General features: G+C 34.9%; 1 protein-coding gene across 1 annotated transcript; it reads right to left on the reverse strand.

The window, feature by feature from the left end:
• Positions 1–27258, reverse strand: SLC5A7 (solute carrier family 5 member 7). The gene is made up of 8 exons (XM_054592158.1): positions 27075–27258; positions 22030–22143; positions 20734–20889; positions 16763–16911; positions 12980–13123; positions 5414–5567; positions 1686–1903; positions 1–627 (listed from the first exon to the last, which is right to left on the reverse strand). Exons 1-8 carry the CDS (start codon positions 27250–27252, stop codon positions 1–3), a joined length of 1740 nt encoding a protein of 579 aa, XP_054448133.1. The 5' UTR covers positions 27253–27258.

Below are 27258 nucleotides of genomic sequence, written 5' to 3' on the forward strand. Positions count from 1 at the left end.
TTATAAATTATCTTCAGTCCCAGACCCTTCTGGGCTGGAGTCCATGTCAAGCAAGGCCTCTTTATTGGTGAAAGTCGAGCTGAGAGTTATGCTCTGTCGGGGCTTCACAGGTGCAAGTTCATCTAATTTAATATTTTCATTTTTGACCAGAATTGTCTTATCCATGTTTTCTTCACTGTGCCTTGCAACGACAGCATCAAATACATCTAATTTTGGTGGCAATGTTCCACTTTCAAATAGGTATTTGGCTAGATAAGAAATGCCAATGTTGGTTAAGAATGAGGTAACCATGGCAAGAGTTTTAAATGGGAATCTCTGATTGTATATGCCATTCTTATCACAGTAATAACCAGGATAAAAGATCAAGGGCTGCAGGTACAGATATGGCTCCCCACCAGTTATTCTCAGGAAGAGGCCAGAAACATAACCTGCCACGGCTCCATATGTATTGGTCCCCTTGACGAAGAGTACACAAAGCAGCTGTGGAAAGATGATGATGTAAACGAGGTCTGAGCTGAGGTACCAGAGCCCATACACAGTCTTCGTTAGCAATGCCATAGCTGTTGCAGATGCTCCAAACACAAACACCATGATTCGCATAACCCAAACGATTTCCTTGTCTGATGCCTGTAAGAAATTGCCACAGTGTCAGCTTTTCACACAATGTGTTGGTTCATGCAGGTGAAGAATGAGATGAATTTCTGTGCTTTAAAGCTAGTCAAAAGAATTCCCTGGTTTCAAATGGCTCCATTTTATGGGAAAAAACAATGTAAATCACGGTATATGAAGCAAGCAATCTAGGCAGTCTCCCTAGTGGGCCTTTTGGAAGGGTTTCTGAGTATGTTATGCAGGAAACACAAACCACCTACACCTTTTTCTGACTGTGCAGGGCAGAGGTGAGATGAGCTAATGGGTTGTCATAGAAGAATAATAATACAAGGGAGGATTTTGCTTACTTTACATACAAAGAAATAGTTTTTATGTGGCAGAGGAAACAAAAACAAACCATGCCACCATTCTCCATAGGAGCCCTACCAAATTTAAGGATAACCACCTTAAAAAGAAAGTGGGACCATTTTGTTAATTATGACCTAGAAAATCTAGAGAATGACAAAGCCTTAGTCAAAGGAAGAAGGTGGAGAGGTATGTTGGGACTTCAGGAGCCCACAACAGAATGCTATCCTGCACCCACTTAATGCAACAGCAAAATCAAATTGAGAGGCTATTTTCAGACAAAAGGGGACTTGAGAGTCAAGTGAAGAGTAGGACAGATGTTAACACAAATACCCATGGAATAACTTACTTACCATGTTCTGCTTTCCGCTAGGGTTTCTCAAGTTTATTATATTGAATTAAACTCAAAGTTTTTCTAAGATATTTTAGGTTTCAATACTTTTTCATTAGAGAGAGGAGAGTTTAAATTATAGCAATATAATTGTAGCTCCTGGAAAATAGTTACATTGCTTTTTTCCTTCTGTATTAACATGAATGATAACATGCATTAAAAACATTCATACACAGCATAAGTAAAATTCATCATTATTTAACCTTGTGTGCTTACAATCACATTAGGGTCAAATTTAATATAGAATATTAATTAGTATATAATACTATATAAACAATAAATACACTGACAAAGACAACAACAACAATAATAATGTAACACTTAAAAAAAAAGTTCTTACATTTTGTCTGAATGAAAGCTGGTAGATGTTGCGAGCAAACATTGAACTTGCTGACAAGATAGAAGAATCTGCTGATGACATGACAGCAGCAGAAACTGCACCAAGACCAAAGAAAGAAATGTATACAGGGCACAGATACTGCAGAACAATTGGTAAAATCATGTCTGCTTCTTCATTACTTTTGGGATCTGGAATCCCATATGCTGTCTGGTTCCAGTCTGTTGAATAGAAGTGAAAAACATAACAACCACCAAAGAGTCATACGTTCTTTCTCAGCTTGGGATTGTCGTATTTACTAGGCAGTTTTTTAAATAAATTTAAAATGTATGAATTAGCCTTATTAGCTGGGAAATCTAATTACTCTTAACTAGGTATGTTTGTCTAATTGAGGAAGGGATTCCATGTACTGGTCAAGTGAAATCATCTTATAGGTCCTGGTCTGTAATGGGTTTTGGTTACACTTAATCTTATTCAGAACATCTGCACCAGATATGGTGGTGACTTTTCTTTTTCCTTCCTCCCTCCCTCCCTCCCTTCCTTCCTTCCTTCCTTCGTTCCTTCCTTCTTCCTTTCTTATCATCTATCATCATCTATCAATCAATCTATATATCTATCATCTATTTACCTATATCTTCTGCAATGGTGGCATTCCATTGTACAGAATCATAGAAAAAATGTTAAACTGAACCACAGACTATTCAACCATTTGAAGATGTGATCAGACACTCAATGTTTCATTCCTTAGTCCTCAGTTATAAACACATAGTGGATGAAGGCAATACTAGGTCTTTTTTCTCTCATACCCTTCCTGTATATAAAGTTGGTTTTGGAGCTTCCTCACCATTACTTCTTCCCAGTTAAATTCCTTCTGGCATCACCTTTCACCTACTGGAAATAGAAACTATGATAGATAAAGGAAGATCTCTTTTTGTTGAGTAAAGTGTGCAGATATAAGGCTGAAATTTTCAGAGTATTTTTGGACTCTGTAGTATAAGGACTTGAAACATAAGTTTATCTTTGGATAGCTCCTTTAATATTTAGTTATACAGTAGTCCCCTATCTGTGTTTTTGCTTTCTATGGTTTCAGTTACTCATGGTCAATTGGTCTGAAAATCAAAAATTCCAAAAATAAACAATTTATAAGTTTTAAATTGCACCAGGTTTTGAGTAGTATGACACAGCCTTGCACTGTCCTTCCCCATCTGGCTAGCAATGTATCCATGCTGTATATGCTCCCCACCCATTAATCACTTAGTAGCTGTCATGGTATCACAGTGCTTGTGTTTAAATAACCCATATGCAATGTCTCTATGCCTACACCATTCACCTCACTTCATCTCATTATCACAGTCATTGTATCACCACTCATCATCACAAGTCAAAGAAGGATGAGTACTATAAAAGATATTTTGAGAGAGATAAAGACCACATTCACATAGCTATTATTGCAATATATTATAAATTTTTTTCTATTTTATTACTAATTATTGTTAATACATCACTGTGCCAAATGTATAAGTTAAACTTTATCAGAGGTAAGAATAGAATAAAACATAGTATATACAGCAAATCCTCAAATAATGTCATTTTGTTATGTTGTTAAGATACCATAGGAACCTAACAATTACTTGTTATCAATTAGCCTGTGGTAAATTTGATTTAATTATATGTTGATTTGATTAAAGTTGCAGAATCTATCAGCAGCCTTAAGTGAGGACTTACTATATAACATTTGGTACTATCTGCAATTTCTGGCATCCACTGGGGGTGTCTTAGAATGTATCGCTCATGGATGAGGGGCAACTACTGAGCTAGCACATGCTAAAAATACAGTAGATTCTTTCTGTGTACATTAGTAAAGATCCTTTTTTAATTATTGAACTTTTGTAATGTCATGAGTAAAGAATCAAATAGGAGTCTTTTCCCTTGGAACTTACCCCCCCCCCCATTTTCCATTACAGTTGTTTAAACCATGATTTGATGAAGCCAATTTTATAGTATTAACTGAGATGCTATGATACCAAAAATAACAACCACCAAAATGTGTACTTAATCCAAGAAAAAAAAATGTTTTTCCACCTATTGTCTTAAAACACACACACACACACACACACACACACACGACCAGATCTGACTTCTGATTGTGACATAGATGCTATCTTTTATCCAAAGCCACATGATCACCTTCATCAGACATCTTTTTAAATGTTTATGTCATGGCTGAACTGGAATAGAGAGTATATAATATAAACCATAACTGCTCTTTTCAAAAGTAAATAATCCAATAAATAGCTTTACTAATTGAAAGTCAAAATAGGCATGTGAGTATCATCCTGGATAATCTTTACAAAACACAATAGAAGGAAAGGCCACCTTCTTAAATCTGTTTAATGTAGCTAAACCTATAAGACTTCTTAAAATTTGGGCTAATGTGACATATTTGCATGAAATATTCAAAAGCTGTATAACAGGGGAACATAAGGTTCAGAAATGATCAATAAGTTCAACCAAGGGTAAGAATTAAAAAATGTTCTAGATAGAGGCTAACAGGGAGGTAAGCATTTTTTTCAATGTTCTTTGTATCAATTTTGAATGTTATTTTCTAAGTGACTTAGTGTCTTAATTTATCTTTACCTGCACACTTCTTGATTGATTTCTCCAAAAAGGAAAACTTAACAAACTATTGAAAAGGTAAAGCAATAATCTCAAGTTTAATGGTAAACTTCTTTTTAGACAGTGACTCTTGATTCTAGTTGTACTTTGACTCATCTAGGGGACTTTAAAAGAGCACTGGTCACTGGCTTTATCTTATATTATTAAAATAAAATCCTTAATGGGCTAAGAGAAAAATAGGTATTTTTAAAGGAGTCTTTCTTCTCCCTGGATGATGTTAAAATGCGCCTTTGGTGAGACCCACTGCTGACAGGATTACAAATATACTGTTGATAAATGTAACCACACTGGGAGAGGGAATGCTTATAAATATTTTATTGGTGGGTGAGCAATTAAAAAATGTTTGGAGACTGCAAATGTAGGAAACTATTTGAACACTACAGCAAAAGTATATATATGAGGGAGGATCCAAAAAATATGGAATTATCTTCTGGAGGGCAGGCTCCTTGTAGTACAGGCTTCCCCTGCTAGGTGAGTGTTCTAGGAACCCATCTGTATCAGTGTACCCACTGGCATTGTTGTGAGAGGCTGCATTTGGCTTTGGTAATTTTTTTTGAAGACTCCTTCAACACATTTGCCTATTGCATGATGGGTGATTTATGAGTGTACTTGCCCACACTGCACTGAGTGTTCAGCAGTTTCTGACCGAAAACAGCATGACCTCCATGTCCCACCCTCCGTATTCTCCCAATTTCACCCTGAGTGACTTTTTTTTGTTTCCCTGAATGAAAAAAATCCTCAAAGGGAAATGTTTCGCTGATGTGGAAGAGGTGAAACAAAAATAAAAAAAAAAAACAGCAAAAGCACTAAAAGGCATCAAAATCAATAAGTTCAAAAACGCTTTTGAGCAGTGAAAAAAATCTTGATAGGTGTATTATATTGAATGGAGAGTACTTTGAAGGTGACTGAAGTTTAAATATATAAGAATAAATATACAATTTTTAATAAATAAATTCGTTTCTTTGGGGAAAAGTGGAAGAGGGAGAGAATTTGTGGTAATTGTTAACTGTGGTGAAGCATGAGTGGGTCAAGTAGTGAAGCTGCAAGACAGTTACCTGTTGATGCTCCAATGGCCCCAATGAGTATGGCTGGTAGAGCCATCACCAGGCATCCAAAAGCTGCCAGGAAGGACAGCACCTGAGCATAGGTGGCTGAAGATGAGGAGAGGACCCTCTGAAAGTAGGCTTGCCATGGGATTCCACCCAGCATCTGCATGAGAACCACAGGGATTCAGAATAAATTGGAGGCAAATAGCATGTATTATATATTTTTAACATGAATTTTTTTACAATCATCTTCAGAATAGTCATATGTACCTCTTTGAAGTGTAGAAAATGGTCCTACATGCCACATCTCAATTGTTTTCATGATGTTATTGTTATATTAAAAATTGTGCAGACTTTATAATACTTAAAGGAAGAATCTATCAAGAAGACATCAACATTGTAAACTTATATGCTCCCAATATAGGAGCACCGACATTTATAAGGGAATTGTTGGGCGACTTCAAAAAAGATATAGACAGCAACACACTGATAGTAGGGGATTTAACACCCGACTGTCAAAAATGGACAGATCTTCCAAACAAAACATTAATAAACATATTGTGGCGCTGAATGACACACTGAATCAAAGAGACTTAACTGACATGTATAGAAACTTACATCGCAAAGAAGCAAAATACATATTCTTTTCAAATACTCATGGCAGTTTTTCAAAGATAGACCACATGATAGGACACAAAGCAAGCCTCAGCAAATTCAGGAAAATAGAAGTAATACCAAACTTTTTCTTGGACCACAGGGCTTGAAACTGGAAATCAACCTCCAAGAGAAACTTCAAAAACTTGCAAACTCATGGAGACTGAACAGTAGACTATTAAACAATGAATGGGTCAATGATGAGATAAGAGAAGGAATCAAAAAATTTCTGGAAACAAATGAAAAAGAACAGACAACAGTCCAAAACCTATGGGACACGGCAAAGGCAGTCCTGAGAGGGAAGTTCATAGCAATACAGGCTTACCTAAAAAAGATAGAAACATTTCAAATAAAACACCTAACTGTACAACTTCAAGTACTGGAGAAACACCAACAAATAAATCCCAGAGCAAGTAGAAGGAAGGAAATAGTCAAGATTAGAGCAGAACTGAATGACATAGACACAAAAAGAACAATTCAGAGGATCAACCAATCCAGAAGCTGGTTCTTTGAAAAGATAAATAAAATCGACAAGCCTTTAAGCAGACTCATCAAGAAAAAAAGGGAGAGGACCCAAATTAATAATATCAGAAATGAAAGAGGAGATATAACAACTAATACCACAGAAATACAAAGGATCATCAGAAACTATTATGAACAATTCTATGCCATGAAATTTGAAAATCTAGATGAAATGGACAAATTTTTAGAAAAGTATAATCTTCCAACACTGAAGGAGGAAGAAAAAGAAACACTGAACAGATCGATAACAGCTGGGGAAATTGAAACAGTAATCAAGAAACTCCCAAAACACCAAAGCCCAGGGCTGGATAGTTTCACAGGAGAATTTTACAAAATATTTAAGGAAGAGCTAACCCCTGTCCTTCTCAGACTATTCCAAAAGATCCAAGAGAAGGGAAGACTCCCAGACTCTTTCTATGAGGCCAGCATCACCTTGATCCCCAAACCAGACAAAGACCCTACAAAGAAAGAACACTACAGGCAATTCGCTGATGAACATAGATGCTAAAATCCTGAACAAAATATTGGCAAACCGCATCCAGCAATACGTTCAAAAGATTATCCACCACGATCAAGTGGGATTCATCCCAGGGATGCAGGGATGGTTCAATATATGCAAATCAGTAAAAGTGATACATCACCTAAATAAAAGAAATGACAAAAAACACATGATCATCTCTATAGATGCAGAAAAAAGCATTTGATAAGGTACAGCACCGATTTATGATCAAAACACTCAGCAAAATGGGAATAAATGGGGCATTCCTCAATGTAATAAAGGCCATATATGAAAAACCTACAGCCAACGTCATACTCAACGGGCAAAAACTGAAAGCTTTCCCAGTAAGATCGGGAACACGACAAGGATGTCCGCTTTCACCACTTCTTTTCAACATCGTATTGGAAGTCCTAGCCACATCATTGAGACAAGAGAAAGAGATAAAAGGCATCCAAATAGGAAAGGAAGAAGTAAAGCTATCATTGTTTGCAGATGGCATGATAGTGTACATAGAGAACCCTGTAGACTACCAAAAAACTCCTCAACCTAATAAGTGAATTTGGTAAAACAGCAGGATACAAAGTCAACATTCAGAAATCAAAGGCAATTTTGTACACCAGCAATGCAATAGAAGAAGAAGAAATCAGAAAAAAAAAAAATACCATTCGATATAGCAAGAAGAAAAATAAAGTACCTAGGGATAAATTTAACCAAAGACGTAAAAGACCTGTACGCAGAAAACTATACAACATTGAAAAAAGAAATTAAGGAAGACACAAATAAATGGAAGCATATACCATGCTCATGGATTGGAAGAATTAATGTCATCAAAATGTCCATACTACCCAAAGTAATTTATAGATTCAATGCAATCCCTATTAAGATACCAATGACGTATTTCACAGAAATAGAACAGACATTTCAAAAACTTATATGGAACCATAAACGACCCCGAATAGCCGCAGCAATTTTGAGAAAGAAACACAAAGTAGGAGGGATCACATTACCGGACATCAAACTCTACTACAAAGCCACTATACTCAAAACAATCTGGTACTGGCACAAGAACAGACCCATAGACCAGTGGAACAGAATAGAAAGCCCAGAAATAAGCCCAGGTCTCTATGGGCATCTAATATTTGACAAAGGGGCTAGAAGCATAACATGGAGCAATAATAGCCTCTTCAACAAATGGTGTTGGGAGAGCTGGACGGCTACATGCAAAAAATTGAAATTGGATCATCAGCTGACACCATACACAAAAATAAACTCAAGGTGGGTGAAAGACTTAAATGTAAGTCGCAACACCATCAAAGTCCTAGAGGAAAGCTTTGGCAGGAAAGTCTCAGATATCCCACGCAGCAATTTTTTCACTGATATGTCTCCTAAAGCAAGGGACATAAAGGAAAGAATAAACAAGCGGGACCTCATCAAAATAAGAAGCTTCTTCATGGCTAAAGAAAACATCAGCAAAATGAAAAGGGAGCCAACCCTATAGGAAAATATATTCGCTAATGATACATCAGGTAGAGGTTTGATCTCCAAGATATATAAAGAACTCACTCGACTCCACTCTAAGACAACAAATGATCCAATCAAAAAATGGGCAAAAGAACTGGGCAGATGCTTTTCCAAGGAGGAGATACAGAGGGCCCAGAGGCATTTGAAAGGATGCTCGGCATCACTAGCCATCAGAGAAATGCAGATCAAAACCACATTGAGGTACCACCTCACACTGGTTAGAGTGGCCATCATAAACAGATCAACAAACAACAGGTGCTGGCGAGGCTGTGGACAAAAGGAAGCCTAGTCCACTGTTGGTGGGAATGCAGACTGGTGCAGCCACTATGGAAAGCAGTGTGGAATTTCCTCCAAAAGCTGAAAATGGAACTGCCTTTTGATCCAGTGATTCCCCTCCTGGGACTATACCCTAAGAATACCAAAATGGCAATTGAAAAGAATCTCTGCACCCCAATATTCATAGCAGCACAATTTACAATAGCCAAGTGTTGGAAGCAACCTAAATGCCCCCAGTAGATGATTGGATCAAAAAGTAATGGTACATATACACAATGGAATACTACACAGCAGAAAGAAAAAAAGAACTACTAAACTTCGCGACAGCATGGATGGAACTGGAGAGCATTATGCTAAGCGAAATAAGCCAGGGGGCAAAAGACAAATACCATACGATCTCACCAATAAGCAGAACCTAACCAACAATGCAAAGATGCAAGGAAAATAAGACCAGCAACACTGAAAGGAAAAGAAATCAACAGAGACAAGAGGGAAGGAGGTAGGGTGGGGGCAGGGAAAGGGAAGGGAAGGGGAAAGTCAGGGAACATATAGCAAGGACTCATGGACAAAACCAAAGGGGAAGAGCTGAGGGAGGGAAGGAGGGAGGGGGCAAGGGAAAGTTCTGGGGGGGAGGCAGAGACACATATATTTGAAAAAATAAATTAAATTTAAATTTAAAATAATTTTGCAGTATTTCCTCAAGGTCTTTTTTCCATAATTACATGAAAGTCTTTTCTTTTCCTAAATTTAACTACTTTAAATTCCATTACAATTACCCAGAAGCCTATTTGTTATTATCTAGAGGTCCATCCTAATTGTCACGAAATTTTCTCAAAAAATTAAGATTCTGAAAATATGGAGTGGTTAAATCTGAATCCATATATCCCAATAAAAATTTCTGGACTCTAATATTTGCCAGGCAAGTAATGGTTAACAGATCACAAAGATGAATAAGATCTGGTTCTTTCTCTGGGTTCACTGTTTCCTGGAAGAGTCAGTTCATCACAGTGTTTTCCAAAGTGGTATGTGCAGAGTGCTCAAGACAACACAGTAAGGCATCAACAATATCAGCATTTCTATTATAGTCATTTTACCTTACACTTGAATGTTATATGGTTGTTTTATTAAATTGTTTACATAGTATTTTAATATGTTAATAAGGGGTGTATGTGTGTGTGTATAAACAAACAATTTATAATTACATGTACCTACTTTGGGACTGTACTTACAATTCATATTGAGGACATACAGTCAAATAATTTTGTAAGTGTGAACTATTGCATAATATGTTGCATGCTATAAAAAGTACCTATGGGGACAAAGGTGAGAAGCAGAGAATCAGGTGGAAGAACAGAGGGATAGAAAGGTGTCAGGAAGGACACTGCCTGGTAATCAGGAAAACCTACAGAACTGATATTTGAAAAAGTCCTTAAGCACTGATAGGGTGTCACTAGATGGGGATGAAGACAGAGGAGAGTACATGGCAGAGAATCCAATAGAAAAAGAAAGAAAAAGAACAAAGCAGCTATGAGAATACTATGTATTTTGTATAACCGGAAGTCAGGGTATGTGGGAAAAGGAAGAGAGGAGGCTGGGAAAATACCTTTCTCTTCATTACTGCCACATTCCTCTGACTGGCATAGAGCTGGAGTTCAATAAATATATATTATATGAATGAATGAACTGATAAATGCGCTTTCCATATCACAATGTATTGAAGTTGATCCTTCAATTGCCTGTCTCTCTCACTGGGCTCTAAATTCCGGGATGTCTATCTTGTTTATCACTGTCACATCTGTGCCAGCCAGAATGCCTGTCACATATTGATTCCAGAACAATTCTTGTCTTCTAAAGCCAAAGATATTCAAAAGTAGAAAAAAAAAGTTAAAAAACAAATTCTAAAATTTATTAGCTCATGCTTTAAGTTTATATTCTTTCCAAGCTTCTCCTTTTCTTTTGCAACTTGTAAATCAATATATCATTAACCTCTTCCATGTAATTGAATATTGCTCAATAATATCAATGACTACAGGGTCTGGCAGAAGGCCTGCTTGAGTGTGGTTGGTAGGGTACTAATATGGGTGCAATAATTTGTAGTTTTAATTAGAACATTTCACCTAAAATGTTATATGGTGTGCTTGACTATGATATTGTTATGTTACAGAATTACATGCTTACATTTTTGTAATAAAAAGGGACATTTTTTTTGTACCAGACCCTATATTTGAATCAATATATAATAACTTACATACAAATCTTTCTGGACATTTAGGTCACAAGTAGGGTAAACTTTGACTTCCACTGACAAGCAGAAGCTCTCATGGCAAGGTGGAAAACAGGCTTGGAGGAGTGAGAGGCATGTGTGTTGACTTCAGGAAGACCATTGATGGGCTATCACAATAGGCCAGGTGAGGAAGGCTGCCAGCCTAATCTAGTGCTAAGACAGGGACAGGTTCAGGATGGCACTGAGTGATACCTTGAAGGCATCATGAGCTGGACTTGACGAGTCATTTATATGATACTTGGGAGATCAGAAAGACAACTGGAAGATCAGAGACCATTGGTGAAATATTTCAAGGTTTACTTCTATAGTCATTCATTCATTCATTCTTCATTCAACATCTATTATTTCAAATTAGTCTACAATTTAAAAGATAACCATGAATTAGTCATATAACTTTATAAGATGGGACAACTTCAGCAATCATTGGATATTATATTTTGTTTTGCAAATTAGTAAATCTGAGAACTAACATGTGGTGTAGAAGAAAGAACTTTGGGATTTTGATTCTTCTCTATTTCAATCTGTTGCTCAGATAGTTCTGTGATTATTAACAAGTTAACTAACTTATTTTAAGTCTATCATCTTCTCCATATAACCATAAATATACCTGCCATGCTGATACAATTACATATACATATAATGTTTGATCCTTTTTTCCATTAAATTCAAAATTATAAACCATTGAAGAATAACTTCAGTTGACATATTTCTTAGTAATCCTTGGGAAAGAAGACTCCTTGCCACCATAGGAAATTTTCCTTGTAGTTTTACTGCTTTCTTAACCAGGAAATTCTTTAGTGAGATAGAAACATCTAATTTCAGTGCTAAAACTTAGCAAAGTGCTACAAACACAAAGTACAAGAATCACAACATATTGTGAAGCATCTAAAGAGGAAAAAATAAACAATTTTACCTTAATATTGATATGAAAATTAAGTGTTTCAATTAGTTTATTTTTTATCCTCACCTGAGGACTTTTTTCCTATTGTTTTTAGAGAGGGAGAGTCAGGGAAGAGAGAGCGAGAAACATCGATGAGAGAGAGAAGCATAGATTAGTTGCCTTCCAAACGTGCCCAGACCAGGAATTCTACGTGCCCGGTAGGGAGATTGAACCCATAACCTAAGCACATGCCTCGACTGGAAATCGACCTTGTAACCTTTCACTTACAAGAAGCTTCAACCAGCTGAACCACCCAGGCCAAGGCAGTGTTTTATTTTTGTAAGAATCTGTATAATTATCAAAATCACAAAATGTGGCAGATTCTTTAGGTTTTTCCCTCTTCCTTCAACCTTCAATCTGCCTTTATTTCTCCTGTGTCCACCTCCCACTGTCAGAACATATACCTTGACGTTCCGCTTATTCCCAAGCCACCTCTGGCTGCCCATGGCTTCTTTCTTTGAGGATGCCTTTCCCAATTTATCTATACACTTATGGCCTAGGCTACCACTAATTTATTTTCTGTGTAGAGGCTGAGTTAATTATTTCAAAATAATTTGGCTTTTAATGCCTAATTCAAAATTTAAAAAAAACACACACAAAACTTTTAGATGGCTTGGCTTTCAGGTTGGGGAAGGTATTTGGGGATAGGACATGGTGTTCCTTCACTTACAGCACAATGGAAATGTGTACACACCACACATAATACCAAGGGTGATACCCCTTTAAAGCCTCACTTGCATTCTCTACTTTGACACTGTAAACTGCTCCATCTTTCCAATAGAAATGGACATGAGTCAGTAGGTAAACCATTAAAATCTTGAAAATGCATTTGATTTTAGGAAAAATTAGATTGCATTCCTCAGGTAAGACACCACTTACCAACAACAGAAAACTGTCAAGCCAGGTGTAGATTTCAAATGATTCAATGGTCCCCAGCCAAGGAGCCTGATATTTGGTGTGCATAGCAGTGAACCCAATGTTGGTAACTGCAGGGTGTGACAGTGCGAAAGGGACGCTGATCCACTGTAACCAAAGAGTAACATTAGAGTGTTAGGCAATGATTTTTAACTGTTTAATATATACAAGATTTATTTAGTCACCTACTTTATTTTTGCTGGTTTTATTCTTATAGACCATATATTTTAGTAGCTCCTCCTGTATAGACAGAGAAGAACCTGGAATCATGTTCTCTGTGGATCATCATGAAATACTGAATTAGGAAAAAAGTTAAAGTAACTGCTCTGGCCAGTGTGGTTCAATTGGTTGGAGCATCACCCTGAACACCAAAAGGTTGCAGTCAGAGCACATGCCTAGGCTGGTTGTGGATTTGATTCCCAGGTCAAGGCACATGCCTAGGTTGCCAGTTCGATCCCTGGTTTGGGAGCCTACAAGAGGCAAAGAATGTTTCTCTCTCACATTGATGTTTCTCTCTTTCCCTCCCCCCTTTCTTCTCTCTCTAAAAAGCAATGAAAATAATAACCTCAGATGAAGATTAAAAAGAAAAAGTTAAAGTAACATATTTTCTACCTGTATGTTTAATTATACCAATAACATCAACTATAAGAATAGTCGCTAGAAATTGGGGAGAAAACATTAAATTTGAGAACATATATACTTAAATAAACTTTTTGTTTTCTTTAAACTAGAAAAAGATATCCACTCATTAAAGTGAAAATGATAAACTTGATTGAGAAATTGGCAGATGAAACAAAACTTCAAGGGTGAGTCCCATATATAACAGGTAGAAGAAAGAAGTGAAGGGAAAGACAGTCTTTGGAACAAGGCCAAGAGTAGAACATACAGTGTGTGTGTGCGCACATGCACACACACATGCACGTGTGCACCACACATGCATGTACACATCTGTTGGGTTAGAAGGTTTGCTTGCATGGAGGTGATTCAGTGAAGTGGAAGACATATAGATATGTGGTGAGAGACTTGAATTGCAAGCTAAAATATTTGTATTTTGTTTTGTTGGCAACTAGGAGCTAGAGGAATTTCCTCTGGGTTTCAAAAATATTTCAGTATAAATTCTTTTTCATTCTAATGTCATAGATATGAACAGTGAGTTTAAAAAAAGGGAGGAGTCAGGAAGAGCAGTCAGGTGGCATTGATATAACCCAGATAAAGTCCTGGAGCTGAGTAATGATATTGGAAATGAAAAGATATTGGTACTAAAAAAGAACTATGAAGACAGATTCAACAGTCTTTGGTTACAGCAGGAAGAAAGAGGTCATAAGAAAGAAAAACTAACATGTGAACCTCAGGTTTACAGTCTTAGGATGATTATAAAATCTACAGAATTAGAGAATTTGAGAAAAGGAGATAGTTTATTCATCAGTTGATTAATTATATATGAGGGCAACCCCAAAACCTCAGAATTTATTTAGAAATAATTATGTATTTATTCTTACATGTTTAAACTTCAGTCACCTTCAAAGTACTCTCCATTTGATGCAATACACTTACTGAGATGCTTTTTTCCACTGCTCAAAACAGTTTTTGAGCTTGTCAGTTCTGATGCCTTGTAGTGCTTCTGTTTTTTGTTTCACCTCTTCTACATCAGCAAAACTTTTGCCTTTGAGGACGTTTTTCATTCGGGAAACCAAAAACAGTTGCTTGGGGTGAGATCAGGTGAATAGGGGGGATGGGGCAGGGGAGCTCATCCTGCTTTTGGTCAGAAACTGCTGAACACTCAATGAAGTGTGTGCAGGAGTACTCATAAATCACCCGTCATGAAATAGGCAAATGCATTGAAAGTCTTCAAAAAAGAAAATTCACTGACGCCAACACAGCCTCTCACAACAATGCCAGCTAGTACGTAAATATAGGTGGGTTCCTAGAACATGCACCTAGTTGGGGAAGCCTGTACTACAAGGGATCTGCCCTCCACAAGATAATTCCCATTTGTTTGGAAGGGGAGGTTTCCCTCATATGTATGTATAGATTTTAAGCTTAGAGAACAAACTGTATTTGCCCTTTGAGTTCACTGATTTAATAGAGCCTCAAGTAGTAACAAATAGAACTTGATTCCTTATCAATTTAGTCACATTTTGAAGCAGAAAACCTCTCTACTATGTATCCTTTCATAATTTACCTTATCATGTTTATACCAGCACATTTAATCTAGGTAGCTGTGTGTTTTAAGTACTGGTCTCATACAAAGCAATAAATCATAAATAAATAGATTAAACCCCTGGAGGTGTGTTTCTTAGAATACCAAGTACATTCTTTATGAGAGCTGTCATTGTCAAACTAACCTTACCTCTTATATTTTGAATGGAAATTTGTTTCTGGAAGCTTATGATGACGCTAAGAAAATTCAGAATTTCAGCACTATTCACTTTCATTTGGATATTTAAAAATAAAAAAGTAGATGTCTTTGAGCAAGTTAAATATTTTTCGATTTAACTAAAATATATGTGAGTAAAATTGTCAAATATGAATAAAATGGCTAAACTGTTAATTCTGACTGTAATTACTTATTTAAAATTTTCCTCCTGTATATTAGAGAGGCTAGAAAGTAAAGAACAAAACAAACAAAAATGAGTTGAAATTCATTCTTCATTTTTCCTTTTTGTGCCTAGTGTAAACACTAAAAAAACCCAAAGCTTTTCATAATATGAAAACAAACAAACAAACAAGGAGAAGCAAGCGTGCTTTGATCACTTGAATCATGATGTGCCATCTTAGCTCACTCTGTCCATGGCCCTTGCACAGAGATCATGTACATGTATGAACCCCTCACAGCCCCCAACACAGAGTGCACATTCAATTATCTTTATAATTTCTTAGGTGTTGTCTTAGGTGTTGGATATTTTATATGTATAATTACAATTGTCACATTTTAAGGTTTTAATTTTCAAAGGCTAAACATTGACTAAAATGTGTTCATAACACACAAAAGTGCTTTTAGTGTAATACTAATAATTTTCTGTCTCATAATTATACAGTACTTTTTATTTAATAAAGCACAAATATATTATCTAATTTAACCTGGGACATATATGCAATACATAATAAATCTTTTTAGTGCCTTACATAATTAAGCCTTTTCTTTGTTTTTAGACCCCAAAGAGTAAATTAATATTGCATTAATATTGAGACAGACAGTAATTTCAAAGGGAGAGTTTCTATGACTTATGAGCAATCATAGAGATTAACTGACACTAATATAAGGAGAAGATAAGAGAATAATACAGGTTAGCATTAAGGTTTAAATTTTAACATAGAGGAAAGTGTGTTGCCTTCACACCTCAAAAGAAGATCACACATAAGTTTTCATCTGATGTAGACTTGAAGCAAAGGAAGACAGACTTTTCTTAAGAATTAAACTGAGGAAACATTTTTCTGGCAAAATCTAACAAAACTAGAATTATTCGTTTAATTAATTCATTAAGAAATTTAATATTTCATGGTATACAACTTGCTGTGTATTACTTGGGATTAAAAATAACATTTCTATTATTTCTTGCTGAGTTAGTATAAAATGCTACATTATCTTTTACAAAAGAAGAAAGTAAAAGAAGGAAGGAGGGAAGTGGGGAGGAAAGAAGGAAAGATAGAAAGAAAAAAGGGAGAAAAGGAGGGAGAGAGGAAGAAAGGAAGGAGAGGAAAAGGGAGAGGGAACGGGAGAGAAAGTCTGTGAATGGCCTCACTTACCAGGCCTACAAAAATACAAAAGAGCTGAACAACATCCGTGTAGGCCACTGAGTAGAGACCACCCACCAGGGTGTACAGAATAGCGATGAGTGCAGAGACGATGACAGAAGCATGCACATCAATGTCAATGATCACACTGATGGTGGCTCCTAGAAGGAGGCAAACAAGAGAGTGCTATGGTCAAACTCAAATGAATTCCATGTTTTAGGCAAAGACATATTGAAATGTGAGAGCTAAAGTTAGTTTTCATATTGAAAATTTTAAATTTCAGTAAATTGACTATGCATATACATGCATATATTTAAAAATTCTTTCTAATTTAAAAATTAGTGCCTTTTGAACTCATTTATGTAAGGATACCTGTAATTTATCATATGATTTCAGAATCCCATGAAATACATGAAATTTAATTCTGTAAGAACATATTAATTCTACCAACTATTGTAAACTCCAACTGAAAATTAAATATATGCAATATGTTTACTCACATCTATGAGAAAATAATCCTTTATAATAAGCATAATAACCCATTTCCACCTTTTACAATTAATATGCACCCTCTATTTTGCATAAACTCTGACCCTAGCTAGCTTTTATTAGATGGCAGATGGTGTAAGACAGATACCAAGGTTTGACACAAATTTGTAGGAGAAAAAAATAAAATTGGTAAATTGCATCTATAACATTTTTTCTCTCTGAACTTTGTTAACATTTATTTTATTCCTTTTATTTTATTTTACTTTACTTGATTTTATTTTATTGATGGGACATTGCTGTTTTGCTCCTAGGACATTGATGTTGAAGATCCCTAAATTTCAACATTGTAGTTTTAAGTAGTTTTCACCATCAAAATTTTAAACCCACCTTCAAAACAAAAGTTACGTTGTTCTTACTTTATGACTGTGTTTATTGCTTGTTTGTGTCTGTATTTCCAATGAAGATATGATGGTACAGACAGTTGGACCATTGTGGTTTTTGGACTGCCAGATCTGAATTCACTTATTGTTTTACAAACCCTTCCCCCATTGTCCTCAAAAGCTGTCAAATTTATATTTCATATTATTAAATGCAGCAATGACAGCAATGCTGACATACATACAAAAATTCTGTGAATTTTTAGTTGCAGTCTTATATTCTATTATCCCTATTCAGTTGCAGGCTAATAGTGTATGTAACCCATTGGAGAAGAAAATCCATTATTTCAAAGAGGAATATAATATATTTTGACCTAAGATAATACAAAATACTTTTCAACAAATTTTTCTTAATGCTTTGATTTTGGTAACAATATTATATTTCTTTCTTCATTGAAAACCAAATTAAGAAAAGGGAAAACCTGGTAAGGAATCGGAGGATGATGAGGAGTTTCTTTATAAGTGATTGTGGATAACTGACTGACTGTTATAGAGATATTGAACAAATTATTTTTTCTAAAATTATTTACTTCATGTTGTACCTTTAGTTGGTCCATTTTTCTTTTGGTTTAGTTCTCTACTTTAACAACAGCATTTTAAAGTTATATAGTTCATGAATTATAAATAGTGTTATTATTACCCTACCCCTTTTCAATGTTGTATATATATATTAGTAGTAATAAGATCACTAGACTAGAATCCTGAAGATTCTAGTAGATGCTGCCATTTAGTTTTAACTCAGTGGCTGTAAAGAAGTCACCTACTTTGCTATCACTACTAATCTTGAGATGAATATTTATCTAAAATATTTTCTAAATAATTCTATCATTTGTAGTAAAATCAGTTATACTTCTAGATTTGCTGTCAAATATTAGTTTGCTCAAACATAAAATAAATATACTATAAATAAAGTTATAAAAATTCACTGAATTTGAGTTATAAAAATTTAAAATACTATACATTTCTTTAAAAAGTTGTAAGATGCCCATTTATACCAAGGAGATACTTTAAGATTCTTCTAAGCTTCAGTGGTGAACTATGTACACTCACAGTATGGTGGTACTCAATGTTATATTTGTCTGTTCTTAAGTATCCCAAGTTGTTTCTAATAAACATCAATTTTGAATTATACCCAAAAATTATTTTTGAAAAAACACAGGTGTTAAAAGTAGGCATACATTATCTTTATCAGAATATATATTTCAACCAATAGCAGTAATGTTTTAATATATATTGTTGATATGTGTGTATGTGTAGAGAGAGACACATTAATATTTTACATATGCATTGACATACATACACAGAAGTAGACACATATATACAAAATAACTAACTGCAACAAAGTTTAGTGTTTGGCTAATATGTTTTATATTTCCAAAATACTTTAAAAGTATTAGTTTATTAATTCTATTCTCTCTTAAGGGCTCTGTTACATAAATTGATCTTTTTCAGTGAGAATAAATATTTTGTATTCTGTCAGATATTCAGCCCACTCCTTTTTGACATATCAGCAGGCAGCTTGGCTTAAAACCAAAATTTTTTCAGTGTCGAAAACAATGATAAGTAAGTTACAATTGTTAGCTAATGAGAGTCAGGTAGCAAAGGAGGTGCATTTTCACATATATTTTCATTAGAACATAAGTGCAGTGGTATTTGTGGAATATTGTTATGTAACACCATGCAAGTACAACATTTTTCACTGAGTTATTACAGTATTTTATAACTATCAAATTCCCTTCTTTATTACATCATTATTCCTCTGTTTAATAGCTTGAGATCAAGAAAATAAGATAAAGTTACATAGGACTTTGAGAAAGAAAAGAGTTAATGATAGTATAAACTATTACATGATATTATAAAGACCAGATATGATGATGATACTGAAACCAGGAGACTAAATTGTAGTCTAGAACATATAACATAGAAGTAAATTCATCATATATTACTTTTGTTTTGACCACTGGACTTCAAACTGTAGATTTAATCCCTTTATGTCCATTTGTAAGAAGAGATGGAGGGAAACCAAATGAATGCTTGGATGTCAAACACTGACATAGCTTACTGAGGAACGTCATGGAACTTCCAACTCTATCCATCTTCCAGGAGGAACTCAACACTCAGTAGGATGACTTAGATTTCTCCTTGATCAAAAGGAAGGGCATTGACCATAAAGATTTTCCATGATCCCACTGAAATCTCTTGTCTTCTAAATCTTGTAAGTGAGCTGAGAACTGAAGGGCCAATGACAGGTTGTCCTTAGCATTAACTGATCTTGGTAATAAGTTAGACCCTAAAGTGTCAGTTCATGTCCTTGATCCCTAAACATGTTTAAGACCCAATACCTTGCGGTGCAATGTGATTACATCAAGAAAAGATGTTATATTCTATTTCTTTTTCTCTTTTGAAGAAAGTATAGCCATAGGTGGTTTATTCATTCATTTGTGATTGGATTACAACTGGTAACAAGACACAAGTCCTGCCTTCAAGAAATCTGTAATACTTTTTGTGAGATTGAAAATTGTGTGTGAAATAGATACATAATCACACAAAGTGATAAGTCCATTGAAAACTAAATTCCTCGTGCCCATAGGAAAGGCATCAGCAAGTTCAGGATGACTGCTCTGAAAAAGTGACAGATGTGAGATGTAGAGGACACTTCTTGGTTAGTGAGGCAGACGTGAGAAAGAGGAGAAATGAGGCCAAGGCAGAAGGCTTGGAAAGTGTCAGAGGCAAGAGAGAAGGACTACAGTTATGAAAAAAGGAAGGAGGAGAGAGGAATGATGAGGAGAGAATCAGAGGCTAAGTCATGAGGAGCCTATGAGCCTGGTTAAAAAGTTTGGTTTTAAACAGGAAAGGGACATAATCAGACCTTGTAAGGGTAAGTCTTGCTACCACATGGAGACTACAGGAGGTGGGCAGAACTGTAAGCAAGAAAATGCATTAATCTAGGAGAAAGATGCTAGGGAGGTCTGACCTGTGACTCAAGGAAGTGAAGTTGTGTATCTGATATTCAGATAGCCAGAGATTCAGGTAGAGCAACATTTTATTTGTTCTTACCTAAAGCTGAGAAGATGGCTGCTGCCCAGAACATTTCTCCCATTAGTGCAGGAATAAAGAGGAGGCCTCCCATGCGTTTTCCATAGATCTGCTGAAATGGATCTAACATGGTCACATATCCCTTGGAACGCATAGGTTTTGCAAAAAACAGACCACCTAAAAGGAATGAAATAAGTGTTTATGGAAAAGTAACAAATTCATTATGTAATATTCTTTATTATGCTATAATTTCTCAAGGGAAATAAAATTTTAAGGACACATATATATTGAGGAACCAGTCTGAAATAGTACTATGTGAATATCGAACCAAGAAGTATTTAGCAACCAAAGGCAAATTTCTTAATACCTTTATCATTGTATGCATCCAAAGAACAACTGAATGGTATATCTGAGGCATGCAGATTGAAAAACATGGACCAGCATAGCACTCACTAAAGTGCCTTAATGTATCACCCAACATAGCAAGTATTCAGATAGTTTGAGTAAGCACGGGTTTTAATAAAAGTGTTTTTAAATTCAAAAATAAGTTAGGAACATTCTATTATATAATATTCTTGGCCTTTTATAAGTTTGATTTAAAAAGAAATTCAGGTACACTTCAAGTTGATTCATTTTTAATGGTATATCCACACTATTTTTTAAAGAAAAAAATCATTGTTAAAAATTACTGTTCTGATAGTCATAATATCAATGAATTTTTTAACATATTACATAATCAAGAGATCAAACATTCTAAGCATTTGTTACCAGTTTCTAGTAGCAGCTAATTAAGATTTTTGGAATACTACGCAGCAGAAAGGAAAAAAGAACTACTAAACTTTGCGACAGCATGGATGGAACTGGAGAGCATTATGCTAAGCGAAATAAGCCAGGGGGCAAAAGACAAATACCATATGATCTCACCTATAAGCAGAACCTAACCAACAATACAAAGATGCAAGGAAAATAAGACCAGCAACACTGAAAGGAAAAGAAATCAACAGAGACAAGAGGGAAGGAGGGAGGGAGGTCGAGGAAAAGGAAGGGAAGGGGCAAGTCAAGGAACATATAGCAAGGACTCATGGACAAAACCAAAGGGGAAGAGCTGAGGGAGGGAAGGAGGGAGGGGGCAAGGGAAAGTGGTGGGGGTAGGCAGAGACAAATGTATTTGAAAAAATAAATTGAAAAAAAAGATTTTTAGTAACATTTTTCCACAATAGTTATTTACATTGTTTGACTTGTTATTTCACTTCTTATTTGTATTCCTGTTCTTTGTGCTTTACTAAGTGGGTCACTGAGGTTTGAACTTTCACTTACCTAAAATCAGGCTAAGAGAATATCCAATTGGTGCCTGAGCCCAAGCGAGACCATAATCTGGTACATATACTGCTTCAGCTGTTCCATTGATGTAACCTCCTCCAACCCAGGTTGCTGAAATAGAATGAAAAGTGAAGGAAAGACAGACTCTCATACTTGTAATACCCTAGACTTGCTCAGTCTACAACAGTGACTATTAGCCTCATGTGTCTATTGAGTACCTGAAATGTGGCTAGTCTGAATGAACTGTTCTATGAGTGTAAATTACATGTTGTATTTCAAAGATGAAGTATGTTAACTTTTTTTTTTAAAAAAGGCATAGTTTTGAAAACTAAATGTAAGATGCCTAAATAATTTTTGTATGATTACATGGTGAAATGAAAACATTTGCAACATATTGAGTTAAATACATTCAATTATTTACATCAATTTGACTCTTTATGTTTTCTAAAGTGGTAAGTAGAAAATTTAATATTACGTTTGTGGCTCTTATTTTATTTCTTTTGGACAGGATTGCCCCAGATGTCTTCTAAATCCATTTAGTCATCGCCATTTATCAAAACTTTTGAATGACATTATTAGATCATAAAGTCTGAGATCATATGTAATATAGTATGTAACTATTTATATTTTTAGTAAAACTACAATATTGCCCCCAGCCTCCATAATGTGGATCAAGTGTCTTTAATTTGAGGTTCTTCTGTTATAATTGTATTGATCTATTCACGCTGACCATGACTATTGTTCTCAGTGAGTATTTGTATGTGTGTGAGCATGCATGCACATGTGTACTAGTGGGTATATGTACTTTTTATTAATAGAATAACTAAATCATAACTAAGTTACTTACTAACTTAAATTGTTAAGAGAGTGAAGAAAGGAGAGAGAGGACACTTATTCCAAGGCGAACTAAAGTGAGTTTAGATTACTTTTTCTCATTCTCTTCCCAAGTACCCAGCATACACTAAGGACCTGGACTAGCATTCAGAAAAATTTAAAATGTTGAATGCATATCCACTTGCAATTCTTCTTTCTGATCTGGCTCTTCTAGTAAGCTATTTGACATATCATAAAGAATAGTAAATGTTATAGATGTTATTTAATAAAATATCTGTAGCATAACAGCTGAAGGGCAGGTGAAGGAATCCCCCAAAAACCTACATTTTGGTTAAACAGGTTTGAAGATGATAAACAAATGCTACCATTTTCTTTGAGAAAACAATATAATATTTGATTCTTGCTGAAGAACTAAAATTAATGGAACACTTAAATTTCTGCAGTTTATATATTTTTAAGAGTATAGTCAAAATATTTAAAATAATTCTTATGAGAATTTGTGTAAAATTATGACATGTAGATTGGTAGGAAGTTGATCATACATAAGACTGAATTCTAAGCTGTATCATCCAATTTGATTCTGAAAAATTTTCTGAAATCATACAAAATCTAAGTAAAATTTCAAGATATATAAACATATAAAACTATAGAAAACAAGTTTTTCTGTTGTGTTCATGCCAAAAGTCTGCTTAAGAAAAACAAATACAAAACAGAGAGGAAATTTTAAACTTATTACTATTTTTAAAGAGTTAACATCAAAGGACTTCTCTACAAAGGAATTTTAAGTATATTTAGATGAGAAGTTTCTGTACAAAATCCTAAAGTGGGCAAATACAAATTTAGCATTCTGTCATCTTCGTAGGAGCTTTTGCATGGTTGTTAACAAATAACAAATGCTATCATTTGCCTATTTCATTCTATGCCCTGCTGAAATTTTACTTTTTTATTTTTATTTTTATTTTTTATTGTTGACACTATTACAGATATCCTCCATTCCACCCCCGCCCCTTTGCTCCTTCCACCCAGCTCCAACCCCCCACCCTGGCCTTCACCACTTTGTTGTCTGTGTCCATAGGTTATGTGTATATATGTACACATATTCTTTGGCTAATCTCTTCCCATCTCCCCCACTCCCTCCCCTCTGAGATCTGTCAGCCTGTTCCATGTATCCATGCCTCTCACTTTATTTTGTCCATCAGTATTTGTTCATTAGATTCCACATGCGAGTGAGATTACATGGTATTTGTCTTAATTTGGTTGACTAAACCCTGCAGAAATTTTAAAAAGGGTTCCCCTATCCCAGCCCCCTGGATATGTAACTAAGACCAGAAGAAACAAATCCTCACAGGCACAGGACCTGAGACTTCATCCTCCATCTTTCTGTTAGCAACTGGACCTGCAATGTTTCATTGCATAAAGTAAATGGTCTTATGGTCTTACAAGCACAAAGCTTATTCGTAACCATTTTTCATTGTGTAGGTCTCTTCTCCCTAGTTCAAAAAGCAAATTGATGCCTGAATGATCACAAATAATATAGAAGTGAAGACTTAGTTACTTGTTATGGTTAAAGTCCCTCCATTATCAGGCTAGTACCTTTTAGTACAGAATTTGCTCTGCATGTTTGTATATTTCATGTCAGATTCATAAATGAGAGCAAAAACTCTTTTAAACTATATGTATTTTTATTTTCAATTTTTATTCTCTATCAAAAATATATAATCAATGATCTGACAAGGTTTAAATAATATGGTTCAGATTTTAAATACATCATGATATTGATAAAGATTATTTTCAGTTCTGAGGGATTGAAAATTTTTTCAAAACTGAGATAGACCATGACTCATTATAAAAAAAATATATTAATTCAATTTTTTTCTATATAACTTAACAGCCTATAAATGTAACAAGCTCATAAGATAAAGACAAACACCATATGATTTCACTTATATGTGGAAGCTAATGAGCAAAATAAACTAACAAATAAAACAGAAACAGACTCATAGATACAAAGAACAGACTTACAGCTGTCAGGGTAAGGGGTGAGGTCTGGGTAAAAAGGGTGAAGGGACTAAGCAAAAAATGAAAAAATCTCATAGACACAGACAAGGGTATGGAGGTGGGAGAAGGTAGAAGAGGGTAAAGGCAGGGATAAATAGTGACGAAAAGAGACTTGACTTTGGGTGGTGACCACACAATACATTATACAGATGATCCATTATGGAATTGTACACTTGAACACTACATAACTTTATTAAGCAATGTCAAAACAATAAATTCAATAAAAATTTAAAATAAAGGAGAAATAAATTGAAGAGATTATTAAAAACAGACTATCATATTGAAAAATCACTCTATATGATAAAAGAACAAATTCTAAAATATTATTTTTATGGAAAAAATAAATAGAACATTACCTTAAAGTAATAAAACATAATAATTTACAATAAACAAATTACTTAGATATACAACAGCTTATTTATTATATTCAACAATTTTTAGTGAAATTGACCATCTTTGTTTTGCTTTGCTTTTCTCATTTTCTTTGTAATAGAAGAAATGTAAGGGAAATATAATCACAATATTTTAACCCACTTTAAATACCAGTATCAGATTTTACTCTTTAGGGGAAAAAGAGATACTATAATGAAAAATGAAAATGAAGATATGGAGTTGTGCTCACTGTTCACCAGCAGGTAGATACTAAGAGAAAAAAAAAATCTGAAAAGCCATGCCAAAATTTCAATGAATCAATTTTATTCTTTATGTTTTTATATTTATCTAATTTTGCATATTAGGCATCATAGAAAATATTTTGCACAATATAATTGTTCCATATGTGTATATAAAAAAAAAGAGGGTAAGAAAAAGAGACCTCTTTACAACTGTGCACATTTATAAAGAGATGAAGACAAACCAGCTAGAGGACTGAATGTGCTAACACTGTGGAGAGGCCCTGGGCGTGGCTCCAAGAAGATCTGGGTTTGTCCCTGACTCTGGCCCTTGTTCACGATGAACTTTGTGTCCTCGCTTAATCACAGTGTTCAAATATAAAGATAAAGATATTCATAAAGACCAAATGAAACCATGTATACTTGTCTAAGAATTAAAAAAAAAAGGCGAATATCTAAAAGAGAAATCTATAATCCACAAATTATTCTAGAACGCCATAGATTTCAGTGGCCAAACAGGGATGCAGTCTTCACAAATCTGTTTGGTAAAGTACTTCACATAGAGAGCTAATCATTTTAAAATAACACTTCAGGACTAAAACTGAGCATCATTTGGATATGATTTGTAATGGGATATTTTCCAATGAACATTCAGAGTTCCTTTCAGTAGGATGTTTAAATACGTAATAAGATCCTTAAATGAAATATATGTTATTAGTAAATATGTATCAAATAATACTACAAATATTATTTTAAATTGTTTTTCACAAATATTTTCAATGACTAAAAATATATATAAAAGACAAACAAGTCACCTCTTAAACAGAACCACCTCTGGACAAAAGAGGATAGAATATCAGCCCCTCCTGACAGAGAAAGCTCAAATGGGAGAGAGCTGCAGATGGTGGCTGGGAATTCCATGTTAAGAGATGCCATAGATTTTTTTCCCTTTTATATCAAAGTTCCTGGAAATTTTATCTTTCACTGCTATGGATTACTAACATGTGATTGTCTTCCTGTAAAGAAATTAGTTTAGGAAATGGAAGAGTTTTCAAAGCAGGGAATCAATAAATTTGGATTGTGTTGCCCCAAATTGATTTATTGTTTAAAACCATCTCTAGTTAGCATTCATTGATACTTATCATTTAAGATAGTACAAAGTCATAACTTCAATCCTGTATTAATGAACGAGATGAGACGCTGACTTTATCACATTAATAGATACATAATTTGTAAAACTAAGACCCTTTTGCACTTTCCTCTACCTCTTTGTTTTTACTGTTTCCATTCACTAAACAGCCCACACAGCCCAGGTTTGTTTCACTAATATTCTGTTCAATGATTAATTATAAAGTCACTTTGTTCAGATACAATGGAGTTGAACTATCTTGTTTTTGTTTTGAATAAATGTAAAATTATTTTTCAAAAAAATATATGTAATGAACACAAAGAATCCTTAACGGACAAAGAATAACATTTGCTTTGTCACTCTGAGAAGTCAAAGAAGGAAGGCAGCAAGGAGCTGAGCTCTGAACCTACCTGTCATGGTAAATCCACCCACCAGCAGACCAATGTCTCGACCACCAACTATTATGGCCTCGCTGCGCTCTTCTGTGTTGCCACTGTTCTTAGTTCTCCAGGCAGCCCATATTCCAACCAGCAATATTAGAAGGTAGAACACGATGATAGCTATCAGTCCTTCTACATGGAAAGCCATTTTTAT

Source organism: Pteronotus mesoamericanus, unplaced genomic scaffold (genome assembly GCF_021234165.1).
Source record: "Pteronotus mesoamericanus isolate MK-2021 breed Mesoamerican mustached bat unplaced genomic scaffold, CSHL_Meso_final scaffold_31, whole genome shotgun sequence".
Classification (NCBI taxonomy): domain Eukaryota; kingdom Metazoa; phylum Chordata; class Mammalia; order Chiroptera; family Mormoopidae; genus Pteronotus; species Pteronotus mesoamericanus.